The sequence below is a fragment of the Pipra filicauda genome, unplaced genomic scaffold, assembly GCF_003945595.2.
Source record: "Pipra filicauda isolate LSUMZ 115617 unplaced genomic scaffold, ASM394559v2 scaffold19_size4547281_pilon, whole genome shotgun sequence".
Classification (NCBI taxonomy): Eukaryota; Metazoa; Chordata; class Aves; order Passeriformes; family Pipridae; genus Pipra; species Pipra filicauda.
In genome coordinates this window covers 695,883-709,011 of record NW_024104309.1, presented here as the reverse complement: position 1 = coordinate 709,011, position 13,129 = coordinate 695,883, and the positions used below count along the sequence as shown (strand labels likewise).

General features: G+C 39.1%; 1 protein-coding gene across 3 annotated transcripts in view; it reads left to right on the top strand.

Moving 5' to 3' along the window:
* Window positions 1-13,129, top strand: part of TUT4 (terminal uridylyl transferase 4) — a 43,932-nt gene that overhangs the window by 25,726 nt on the left and 5,077 nt on the right. For all 3 annotated transcript variants that reach the window (XM_027739383.2, XM_027739385.2, XM_027739384.2), the window contains exons 15-27: window positions 319-405; window positions 1,789-1,892; window positions 2,256-2,313; window positions 2,408-2,511; window positions 2,894-2,983; window positions 4,549-4,662; window positions 5,772-5,849; window positions 6,224-6,401; window positions 6,742-6,789; window positions 6,877-6,959; window positions 8,337-8,452; window positions 10,083-10,243; window positions 11,162-11,259. In XM_027739383.2, coding sequence (XP_027595184.1) covers window positions 319-405; window positions 1,789-1,892; window positions 2,256-2,313; window positions 2,408-2,511; window positions 2,894-2,983; window positions 4,549-4,662; window positions 5,772-5,849; window positions 6,224-6,401; window positions 6,742-6,789; window positions 6,877-6,959; window positions 8,337-8,452; window positions 10,083-10,243; window positions 11,162-11,259 — 1,319 coding nt within the window. The remainder of the gene's footprint in view (window positions 1-318; window positions 406-1,788; window positions 1,893-2,255; window positions 2,314-2,407; window positions 2,512-2,893; window positions 2,984-4,548; window positions 4,663-5,771; window positions 5,850-6,223; window positions 6,402-6,741; window positions 6,790-6,876; window positions 6,960-8,336; window positions 8,453-10,082; window positions 10,244-11,161; window positions 11,260-13,129) is intronic.

Sequence of the window (13,129 nt, the reverse complement as noted above, 5' to 3'; positions counted from 1 at the left end):
TTCACAGGATCTGTGAAAGTTATTGGTGCTCGTTCAAATTCTGTGGTGTCTTTTGGGAAAAGGCCCTTTTGGATGCTGTGGTGGTTAACCTTGGCTGGATACCAGGTGCCCACCAGGCCACTCTGTGTTTGAATAGCTGCAGTGAAATCCAATATCTTGAAATAAAACCCTGAAGACTCTAATGATATAAAAAGAAAAACACATATTTAAGCAAAGTAAACATAACAGAAAAAAATCCCAATCTTTTAATTAGCTGAAAGAGACTTTAGAGGTAGCTGAGTTTCACATCTGACTGTGTTTTAACTTATTTTTATTTAGATGAATTATCCCCTCCTTTATCTGAGCAACAGAACAGAGAACAAATACTGGCAAGTTTGGAAAGATTCATTCGAAAAGAGTACAACGGTATGTAACAGTAGGTAGTGATTCTTGGTAATGCTTTCTTCAGTCATGGTGTCCAGAGCATGAAGATATGATTGTATCATTTTATTTTCCTTGCTTTAAGCAGTGGCATCTCTTTTCCCTCTGTATGGAAAGCTATCTTGCAGACTTGACACTGAACATCCCTTCATGCTGTTCCGTGGAAATGTCCCCAGAGTGGAGGAAGAGCTGCCAGAGTAGTAATGCAGACACAGGACTGTTGCAGTCAGGACAAAAAGAAAGTTTGGTTGGGTTTAGTGCTACCTTTGGTCGTGGGCCAAGGGCTGTTGTTGCTTAGTCACCAGTGTTTAAGTGTCTTAGAACTCTTAATGAGTTTATCTTCACATCCCTTCTATAAAACAGGCAAAGGTGTCTTGCTACAGTGATGGCGGTCAGAGCACAGAGATGCCAAGTGATTTTTTTGTAGGTGGTGTAAAACAGTGCTAGAGCCAGGTACCAAACCCATGTGTCCTGAATTCCAGTCTGGGGAAGGCCATCTATTCTGTGTATTTGGCCTGTCGTCAAGGAATTGTGAATTCCACTTCCATCCACTGGCTGTGCCTCCACTTACTGGCAGCAGCTGAGGATTGAGACCTCGTACAAAACCTTGAAAGACTTAAGGTTTCCAATTCTATTAAAGGTTAGGAAAAAAGCTTTGAATAGGTGTTAGATATATTTTCCTAGCATTGATTTCAGTTGAACAGAAAAATGTATTCTTTGCTGTTAGGAAGGAATTCCTCTTAACTACATAATTTTCCTTTCCTTTACAAGACTGAAAAGACACTGTAATACTGTGTTGTAAACAAAGAAATTGGGAAAGAATGTTCCATAAAGTATAGTAATCTTACTGCTTGTATCTTCTTTAAGAGTATGTTATGATTACAAAAACTTACTGGTTGACCAAATTTACCTTGGCACAGGAAAAATATACAATCTAGAAAGAGTATGAGTGGAACTGGAAATTTTGCTTGGGCTGCCTTAAGAGTAGTTCTGTTTTATCTATGGAATGAAGCTGTACTGGTGACTGGGTTTGCACATTATTTTGATTTGTTTAAAACAGCAAAGTGCTGTCACATACATTGCACCACGTTTAGAGGTATCATTTAAGGATTATAGTAACTCTGTAATACACCTCAGTCATAAAAAATTACGTGGGCTTTATCCTGCCTTACTTTCTGTAAATAATTTTTGAAGTATTATGCTTCCTCCTTTATCAAAGCTGAGGTCTTTGAAGTGACATTGGAAGCTCTCTCTTAATGCTCATTTTTAGGGGCACCTGCACATTGCAGTTAAGAAATATTGCATAGTAAGCACTTAACCATTAAGCTGTAATAGAATTTACCTTTCTTTGTGTATACTTTTGATTAGACAAAGCCAGGCTTTGCTTATTTGGCTCCTCAAAGAATGGATTTGGATTTCGGGACAGTGATCTCGATATCTGCATGACACTGGAAGGCCATGAAAATGCAGAGGTAAGAGTTTTGAAATTGATGAACTCTGCTATTTTAAATTCAAGAATTCTTTAAGATTTTTTAATTCAGTTTAGATTTCTGTCCACAGAAAAGGTAGGATTTGCTAGTAGCACATTAGCTTGTTGCACTCTGCACAATTGAAGCGAGATATAGCCTATTTTACTTTAATGTCCTATAGACACACAGCTGGTGTACTGAAGATCTCCACATAGAACATAGAGTCACCAGTTTACTTAAATCCATGTGCTTGCTTATTGCCAGAACATAGAATTCTCCTCTTTGAAATATATGTGATAGTAAATGTGCTTGTTGGAATAGGATCCATGTTTTAATATCTGAAGCTGTGATATTTCTTTTTCCTAGAAATTAAACTGTAAAGAAATAATAGAAGGTTTGGCAAAAGTTCTTAAGAAGCATCCAGGTAGGTGCTTTAAAATATTACTTGTTTTGTAGTTAGATTTACTATAAATGTAGTTAATGGAAATGTTTTATGTACTAAAGTGTTGCTTCCCCAGGTCTGAGGAACATCTTGCCTATAACAACAGCCAAAGTGCCTATAGTAAAGTTTGAACACAGACGGAGTGGCTTAGAAGGAGATATCAGTTTGTACAATACACTGGTGAGCATCTGCTTGGCTTTTGTGTTCAAATAAAGCTTTTTCATTCTTTCTACCTCCCTCAAACAGTCATTCAAGGGAATAATTTTGAAATCAGAATGAAAATGATTTTGTGCGTTTGGGTTTTTTTCCTGCATTATTTAAATTCAGTGGCCCACACCCTCAGCCCAACCAAGTATGACCTGATGGCAGAGCAGGTCATGGCACAGAAAGCCTTCTTCTGTGGATGCTTCTGAAAGCTGTTAGTGCCACATCCCCTATGACCTGTCTGCCAGCAGGAACAGTACAGCTCCTTCCAGCTTTCACCCAGCACAGCAAAATTGCACAGTTTCTTCTGTAATGGCTCACATTCCCACCTGTTTGATTTTACTTTTCTTTCTTCCAGGCACAGCATAACACAAGGATGCTGGCTACATATGCAGCTATTGACCCTAGAGTGCAATATCTGGGCTACACAATGAAAGTTTTTGCAAAGGTAATAGAAAAAGAAAGTACTTATTTGTGTAACACAGGTTTTTCTGCTACTGAGTTTGCCTTTTACTAATACCAACTGAAAAGGAGACAGTAGAATGCTGTGTCCATATCTGGGACAAGCCCAGGGATTACTGCCGCTTTCTTCTGGTGTACTTGCCTTGTTTTACTTGATGTAAAAGTCAAGAGTAGATAGGTAAGGGGTGCTGGATGAATGCCTGAATCTCTACTAGATATGCCTAGGACATACACCTGACTTTAAGAGTTTGGAAATACCTAATACCAAATCTGCTGCATCTTTTGTTATGATGTTCTAGTTGAAACTTGGTGTTGCTTTTTATTCAAGCTGCACTATTAAATACACTCCCCAGATACATCCAAAGAAAGCTTAGTGAACTGGGGCAAATCTAAAATGGCTTATGGAGAGTGCATCATGCTACCAGAAGTTCATGTAATAAAATACCTCAAGATGAATAAAATAACTTTGTGGCAGAATGCAATGGACATGTTCATTGTTCTGTCACCAAGACAAGGAGTGATTGTTGTCTTGGTGTGGTCACAGTAGTGCACAATATTGCCATGTCTCTTCTGTGTCCAGATTAAAAATGCCTTGTGTTGATAATAATAAATCTTACCTTTTTTAGTAACCTTGCATACTGTTGTGTACATTCTAAAAATTTTACTGTGAAGATCGAATTTCCAACTTGTGGGATTTACACTCCTGAATGTATATGCAAAATGCTTCCTCCTCTGCTTGCACTGGCAGAAAAACCAGGAACAGCTGTCACTGCTGCTGTTAATGTGAAAGTAATTTGTGAATCCCTGTTTTTTCCAGACCTAGGAGGTTAAAAATGTGTTGTTTGTTATGACACAGGCATGAAACAAAGGATATCTTAAAGGCAGGTGCTGTGGAAAGGTTATACTGTAATAAGATCCTCAAGCATAGTAAGGTAATTCCATGATCAGAGGGTCATAGAGTGGTTTGGGTTGGAAGGGACCTTAAAGCTCCTCTAGTTTCAACCCCTGCCATGGGCAGGACTGTTTGTTCCACAGTGTTGTGCAGGCTGGACTGTGGTTCATTAGGGATGTGTTTATATGCTTCCAAAATGCCACCTATTGCCTAGGTTGCCAGCACAACATGGAAATACTTGCCTATTAGTTGATTATTTTTTTTAAAAAAGGGAAAGGGGAACCAAAGTAAGGAATCACAGAAACAGCTTGAGTAACATGAGTTTAGCAAAATTAAATTTTACAGTGTCGAAACCTGGGATTTCTGTTTTGGGGGTTTTGATTTGGTTTTTTTTCAATTTGGCACATTATAATTAAAAAAAATTATTCTGGCTAAGAGAAGCTTTTCTGTTGTTATGTTAGTCAGTTATGCTGTGGATTTGCCAGATGGCAGTTGACTCTAGAGAGCATTTATTTTTCAGGCTTCATAAACCAATTTTTAGTTATGAGGTGAATGTATTTGCTGTTACTGGTGGGGTTTCTGTTTGCTCTCTGACATAGTTGTTAGTCTGGAATAATAAAATGTGAGTTCAGTGTTTTGTTTGCAATGTGTTTTCGCAGCGCTGCGATATTGGTGATGCATCCCGTGGGAGTCTGTCCTCCTATGCCTACATCCTTATGGTTTTGTACTTCCTACAGCAGAGAAACCCACCAGTTATTCCAGTTCTTCAGGAGGTAGGTTTGCAGAGTATGAAGCTGTGAAAATAGATGCACCTTTTCTTCAAGCCAAATATGAGAAGTCTGGGCTTTTAGGATCAGGGGGGTTGAAGGAAATATGGGGCCCTTCAAATTAGCAGCTTCTTAACTCCCACTTGGTTTTAGTTGGTAAAACTTACTGAGAAAATTAGATCAAATTTGGAGATCTGTTGGGCCTAAGTTCTGCTGTTACATTTACTCTGGGATTTTAGTCTTATGATGATATTTATATGCTAAACAGGATAGAAAAAAATTGGCAGGTGGTAAGGAGAGAAGGGAATTGTAATTGTGAGACTGCACCAGATGCTCTTGAAATGTGAGTCCAGCTCTTCAACCAATTATTGTCAGAAGCATTATTTATTGCTCAACACTTTATCTGTAAGAGAAAAAGTTTGTTTTGTTATTTGGTAAGGGGTAAAAAAAATATAATTGACCTTTGGTACAACTTTAGAGGTAATATTTCATGTGTGCCAGGAAACTTCATAAAGAAAATAATGTTCTGTACCTCCATTGTATGGGTGGGGAAAATTAAAATTAGACAGCTCTCTGCCTCTTCCTGGAGACATTCTGGAACTCCCAAGCATGTCTGAAAATTATCCCTTTCTGACTTTTTTACTTTCTGTGCAAGAGGAAAATTGGCTTAAGCATTGCAGCTGAGACTCATAGAGTTTCTTGCTGATTCTTTAGTAGTGGTTGGGAGTTGTTATTTTATTGCTACCCTGAGAGTGCATTTAAATAACAGTGGAATTTCCCCTTGGCTGTGCTAAAGTCAAAATGTAATAGAAATCATATAAAGTCTCCTTAGAGACTCTGTGGTCAAGAGGGATGTTGGAATCTTGACAAGGTAATTCAGTCATGTTTTCTTAGTTGCAACGAACAAGTAAAAATTAAATATCCAAATAATTTGAGAGAGGTACAGCAATAATGCAAAAAGACTTTCAAACTTTTTACCAATGGGAAATTCTGTCTGTATAAGAAGTAATGGTTAAAATATTTTTATTTTTGTATTATTTTTAACAGCAAAACTCTAAGTGTTTTATGGTGACTTGGACTTAAGAGTAGTGACTGTGCCCTCTCTATTTTGGCAGATATTTGATGGCAAACAGATTCCACAGAGAATGGTGGATGGATGGAATGCTTTTTTCTTTGATGACATGGAAGAATTGGTAATATTCTATTTCCAGAAGAGTCACTAAAACTTAAACCTTGTTTTTATGGGAAAGTAATAAATTTCTAGCAGTGTAATATATGACTATTAAACTTTCATATCCATAATTAGAACTTCACAAATGAGTCCCGTTTTACTGAAATGGGTGTCTGCTTTATCTTGGTTTAAGTCATTTCTAAATAACATAAAGCAGGAAAAATACTTTTTATTCTCAAAAACAGTCCAGAATTAGTCTTAACTGTAGTGATTTAACCTTACTTTAACTAAATGAAACCAGACCATTCATGGTAGACGGACTCGTAATTAGAGAGACATTGCAGGAGAAGAAGTACTTCAGTAACTATAGCTGCATAAGGTTGTCTCCAATTGCAGAAGAAGCGTCTGCCTTCCCTTGGGAAGAACACTGAATCCCTTGGAGAGCTCTGGCTGGGCTTGCTGAGATTCTACACTGAGGAATTTGACTTCAAGGAATACGTGATCAGCATCCGGCAGAAGAAGCTGCTGACGACGTTTGAGAAGCAGTGGACGTCCAAATGCATTGCCATCGAAGGTGCTGCTCTGCTGGGTTGCCTTGCCATTAACGAGGGAGTAATGTACTCTGGTGCTGGAGACTCTGTTCTCTTTGCACAGGATCTTTGTGTGAGGAAACTACCAGCAGTGTTTTAAAAAAAGTCCTACAGCTCCCAAAATTAGATTAGACTCATAACTTTTACTAAATGTCGGTAAATCACTCTTCTTACTGTATTATGTTTCAAAACACTCAGCATTGCTTTGCTATAGTCTACTCTGTGAATGCATTCAGAATGGAATTCTCTGCATTCAGATAAAAACAAATCTGTTGCAGCATGTATTTTCCAACACGGATTTGGTTTTCTCCCTTCTTTGCACAGATCCTTTTGACTTGAATCATAATCTCGGTGCTGGAGTCTCTAGAAAAAGTAAGCCATTAATGTCTGCTAATGATTAATCTTCACTGAGTTGTGCCTTTTCTGTTGTTTTCTAATAACTTTGTCTTTCTTCAATAGTGACCAATTTCATAATGAAGGCATTTATCAATGGCAGAAAATTATTTGGCACCCCATTCTACCCAGCTGTTGGAAGAGAAGCTGTAAGTTTTCAGAGCTTTTAAAAACTTTAGGTTTTTTTTCACTTTCCTTTGTCCACTGAATTGATGCACCCAAGGCAAATCTCTTGTGTGTATTTATCAATTTGGTATGCACAATATATGGAATTATACTGCATAAAATGTACAGCTTAGTATTGGGCTCCTGCAATATAAAATTCACCAGAGTAGTTGGATGGGTGATAGGTATTTTTGGGGACAGTAGACTTAATTGAGTTTTTATTTTTAATAAACTTTCTTGTGTGATGTTAAGTATTGCAGAAAACTGCAAATTTGGCTATAAAACCCAGAAACAGCTTTAGGAACTTTACTAGCTGTTCGTGTAGCTAAAGCAAACATATTCAAGAGATGTTACACTGTTTATTTTTCCAATTGGGGGATAGTAAGAGTTGCTGCTTAAGGAAGGAGAAGGATGATAATTGACCATTTTATTAACAGTTGATCTTCAAAATTTGCACAGTTAGTTGAGGTCAGGAATGTGTTCATGAAACTTTATATTGGAGAAAGTGCTCCTCTGTGCTCCAGGGTCCAGTCACTGAGGTGTAATAGGCAACTGTATTTTTTTTTTAGTATGAGCAAATAAATCAGCTGGAATTAGTGCTTTTAACATCAACTTAGATAGGTGTTTTCTAAAACAGTTCAGGGGATTTTCTCCCAGTGACTCTTAACCAGGCTTATGATTGTAATGAATTCTAAAAATCTTTTGAAAGCTTTTATTTCCCATCATCCTTCCCTATCTTCTCTTTTCCATTTGCTTGCTTTGTCTGTGTTTTTTTTCTGAGTTTGTACCTCTGTTTCAGTCTTTCAAGCAAGACAGTACTTTCACAATATTTATGCTGCTCAGAGGCTGTAAACTGTGGCCTTTGTGCTGACACACATCAGAACTGCAGCTGTCCTGAGCAAATTCCAGGGGAGGGGAGGATTACAGGTCAGTCTGCAGATGCTCCATCTGTTCCCCACCTGAGCTTTGTTCTGTCCAGGGGGATATAATCATGTCATTTGGGAAGGGACATTGGCTGCTTTGAAAAGAATTCAAGCAGTGACTCAGACACCAAAATAGATCAAACTTGCCCTCTGAGGAGCCTTTGGGGAGTGGAAGGTAAGCAGCAAGCTGGAGCCTGAACGAGCTGTTCCACAAATTCAGCCTCTGGCCCTGAGACCAAACACCCCTTTTTAGCCCAGGCTGCTCCACGTGTCTGCAAGAGCTACCATTATCTAGGGGAAGAAAAGGAACCAGGTATAATCCAAGAAGTAGTAACATTTAAGGAACAATAGGAGATGAAAGCTGTCCATTATGCTTCCATTTCCCAGTCTTGTAAGTGAATGGTTTATATATTTTATCTGTCTGATGTGTTTTTATAGGAATACTTTTTTGACTCAAAAGTGCTGACAGATGGGGAATTGGCACCCAATGACAGGTGTTGTCGTGTCTGTGGAAAAATTGGTCACTACATGAAAGACTGTCCAAAGAGGAGGAGGTGAGTAATATAGAAAGCTATCATAAAATCTTTGAGATTCAATCAGAAAAGATTTGGATATTTGAAGATTTAATGGAAGTGAAAAAAAAATCGCTGAATTGAAGAGAAAATCAAAGCTTCGTATCTGATCTTCAATTTCCCATCCTTTCTTAAGACAGTTTCTGATCATCTCTTTAAGTCTTAGAGTGCTTATGCAAGCACACACAGAGTAAAATCAAGTCTATAATATGTTAATATGTAGTCAAGCTTAACTTAAAATTTCGATCACTAAATTATCTTTTCATGGTGTAAACATTCAGATGGAGGCCATATTACCTGGCTGCACAGTTTGTCATGTATTGAAATGGATTTCCTGTAGTGATCATGTTCAGAAGACAGTGTTGAATTTGAATTGTTCTGTAGATCTGATAACATACATGTGCAAGACAGGTAAAAGTTCATCTATTTAACTCTAGGAATAGTTAAAATGTACAGAGTTAAGGTGTGTTTCTGTAACATCATATTGGTACCAGTCACTTGGTGATCTCGCACTTGTACATTGATTTCATTCATTAATTTTGGATCCAGAACTCCTGCAAAAAGAGTCTCCAGTACCTGCAGGTTGGTATCTCCAGAGAGAGTTTAGCAGGAATTGACAGAGAATGTGCCCTTCTCTTATTTTTTACAGCTTTGCATTTTTAATGCAAAGGTTGTCTGACTCCTCTAAAACCTATTTAAGCCCTTAGAATGCAGATTACAGTCTGGGCTTTTTTCATGTGCTCCTTATTGTCAGTTGTGTGCTCCATAATTCTTTGAAGGATTCTTGGTTTCTTCCCGCTACAAAGTCCTTATTTTCCAGCCTTTTGTTCAGTCATCAGAGTTCAAGATACATGAACCTGGACTGGAACTCTTGAGGTCACAGGTGGACTATTTCTTTCTTCTGCTCTCTGAACAAGCACTAGCACATTGAATTGCATCACTTTTTTCCCTACATCTGCCTCAGGAAAAGAAGTTGTGATCTATTCTTCACACAAACTGCTATTACAGCACAGTTACACAGAATCTCTGTCAAATTGTATATACAGCTCACAAAATAATATTAATATGTAACAATCCTACAGTTACCTTGTGGAAAAAGACCTTTACTTCTTGTCTTGATTCCTGATCCCTAGTTCTTCTCCTGTTGTATTAGTACAAAGTGTTTGAAAGAGCCTTGGTCCTTTCTTTCACATCCTGTCTAGACTCAGACACTCTTGTAGAGAAATATGTCCTCCCCAGTCAGGGGGAGGTTGTATCTACAAGGTCACTTGTTTTGGGTATATTCTGACTCAGTGGCATTGCTGCATAGAACTACTCCCAAGCTACCTGGCAGGCTAAGCCTGCTTAACTGCAGGCATAGTTCTGCACTAATACAGTCAGACAGCTTTGGGACAAGTCTGAGGAGCTTCTAAGTTCATTAAGTTTATACAAACAGGTTGTTAACCAGCCCAGAATCCGAAAGTGTTTTTCTGGGATTCCTGAGATATTTGTGTTCTGGTACAGCTGTTGGTTGTGTAACCATTTCCTTTGAACATACCAATGTAACAACTCCACAGGGATTTGGGTCTGTGTGTGTGGTTTGGTGATATTGCTAATACAAATTATTCTTCAGATTGAAGAAAAAGGAGAATGAGAAAGATGATGAAAAAGAAGTGAAAGAAGATGACAGAGAAACAAGAGAGAAAAGGTGTTTCATCTGTGGGGATGTGGGTCATGTTAGGAGAGATTGTCCTGAATTCAAACAGACCCGTCAGAGAAATAACAGCATGCCAGGTAAGTTAGTTTGTGTTGTTAGTCTAATTTGAAAGTTCCGAGATCCATTTTCTCTACATTTTTGTACAGACCTGGTAATTAACCTAAAAAAAAGTCTTGCAACTAAAATTTTCAGTCATTGGTTTTAGTCTAAGAGTTGCTTTTCTTCAAGGGGAGTAATGTCTCCTGAAGTACAGGAGACATTACTTTGCATGGATGGTAAAACTGTACTCAGCAGTAAGTATAGTGGACTTCAGGGTATGGCATTACCTGTCTGCCACTCACACTGGATGCATTTAGAAGTAGTAATAATAATAATAATAATCAAATGAATTTCCTCTTCCAAATCTTTCTCAAATGTTAGCTAACCCTCCATCATCTGTGAGAGGTAAGTAAATGTATTTTCACCAAAAATCACCAAAAAAGTGTACAGGTGAATTAGGAGGCTAGATCCAGCTTTCCAATTCCTGATAGCACTTAGAGATTGGCTAATTGCAAACCCATTCAACTTAGGCCCTTAGGTGCCTGTGCTACTTGAGAAAGTAGAGAAAGCATTCGTAAAAGAACTTCAAAGGGAACCTTGCTTCTTTTCTGTGTTCTGTTATCCTTTACTCTTTTTTTCCTTTACTTTCTTTATCCGAAAGTTTCTGCCATTGCTATTTAAAATGCCACTGCTTACAGTAGTAGTGTGGAAACCCACCTGATAGCAAAGTGAGCCTTGTTCATGCTAGAATCGTTTTACTCAGAAATAGATTTTGTGTTTAGCTGCTGTACCTGTTAGTGTTGTCTGTTGCCAGTAGAGGGACAGATTTTCGCTTAAAGGAGAGGTTCAAGTGATTTATTTACTCTGTCACATGAGTTATTGCTGCCTCCCAGTTCTGTTCATTCTGTGTCACCTGTAACCTGTGGTTTGTATTGACACTTTTGTTCCCTGCTCAGGCACCCAGCTGGTCCGGAGCATGGTGAATTCCCAGCTGGTGGCCGTGAGCCAGCAGCAGGTGGAGCGGCCCCTGCGCACGAGACAGTCCTCGGAATGTGTAAGTTCAATGAGCTGGGGGTTGGAGTGAGCTGGAGCAAACCAGCCATGCTGGGAACAGCTTGGTGTGTATTTCCTCAGATTCTGGCCTTTATAATGACAACATTGCACTCTGCCACTTCATGAAACTTTGATTTGTAACAGTGTCTCTTGGAGAGCATTTATGGCTTTTCAATGTGGAAACCTCATAGTCAAAATTCATGTGAGATACCTTGCGATTCTGAAAGGACAGATTTAAGATAGGAAGCCTTTCTAAGTCTTGTGTTTAGCTATTCTGGCAGTGTTCTGGAGCTACTGAGGGAGGTAAAGCATAACTCGTTGTTGACTTGCTGGAGACTGAGGGTAGTGACAACCATGACTCCGTAGTTTAAGAGGACTCTCTTAAAAGGACTGTCATGGACAGACAGGGAACTCAGATGCATCAGACTTCAATCAAAAGTCTGCCAGAGAACACTAGAACCACAAGCAGAACAAAGGGGAAATTTTTTGTAGTTTCATCTTAGAATTTGTTCAAGTCTCTGTAGAACTACATAAAATATATTTAACCTACTTCTAAGTGTAGATGGATAGCAGAGGGTATTTGAGCAAATACAGCTGCTGGCATTTAATATTTTTGGAGTACAGAATACAGCAGAAATTCATTTGTTTTAAGCTGTTAGTCTCAGAAACATGTGCCTGCTAATGAAGCAGGCAAGTAAGCAAACAGTAATCAGGGCTGCTGATCTCGAATGCTCTAATTGATCAGCAAGCATTTATTGGAATGTTGGCTCCAGAAACAGACACCTTATGACATTATTTTTACTATAATAATATGCTGCTAAGGAGGGATCGATACAGCCCTAATTTAAGTGAAGGGCTGAACATGTCACAGGAGAATTTTTTTGGGAGCCTTGTATTTCTTCTTGGGAAACTGAAGCTGGATACGTGGGTGCACATACAGGCAGACACATGTGCACTGGATCTACTGCTTGTGCACATTCTTGTGTCCCCTGAATGTCATTGACTCTCCGTGTGTTGCACGGTTGTCATTTGGCCAGGATTTCTTGATGAATATGTGCCGTGCAGGAATTGTTTGAGGAGAATGGGAAGGCAGAATATTAGTGAAGCAAGAGGTAGAGAATAGGAAGCAGATCAAGAGGCTGGAGCTTAACACTCTTCCAGTCCTGCTGCTGCTATGTCCAGTGCATGCTTGTGGTGGGTTAATGTTTTCGGGAGGGCTGTAATCTGTGCATGTGCTTTATTTTTATAGCATTTAAACTGTTAAACTAGGGGTCATCTTTCAAATCCCAGTTTTACCTTCTCTTCCTGTTTTGATAGAAAGGTATAGGAGGCACTCACACAGGGACAGTTGGAATAGCAGCAGGGAGCAATCCCACCTTCTGGGCTTTTTCCCAGGCACAGACACAGAGCATGCTGCTAGAAGGAATGCTCTGGCATGGGGAAGTCCTGCAGACCTCTGGTCATTGGAGAGAAGTGACTGCCAATTTAAATGGACAGGGGAGCAGTCATGGATAGGGACAAGCTGCAGAGACCTTTAACTTGAGGTGTTTGACAGCAGCTGAGGCACTTGGAGCTTGGCTGTGTGCTGTAGTCGATGGAGAGAAGACTCAGTCTTGGGGGGAGAATGAGATCTGAGATTCAGGTAATCCTCTCTGGTTTAGGTATCTGTCTGTCATTTGACTGCCTCTTAGGAGGCACTTATCTTATGCCATCAGCATCTTGTCTCAGTGCTTAGAAACAGATTTAGTTAATCCAAATATTGGTATTAAATATTGGCAGATAAATTGGGGAACTCTTTTCTCAGCCACTCCAGTTCTTGAAGTGCTTCCTTTCCTAGTTGCAATTCCAAACAGATGAAATGACCTCGTACC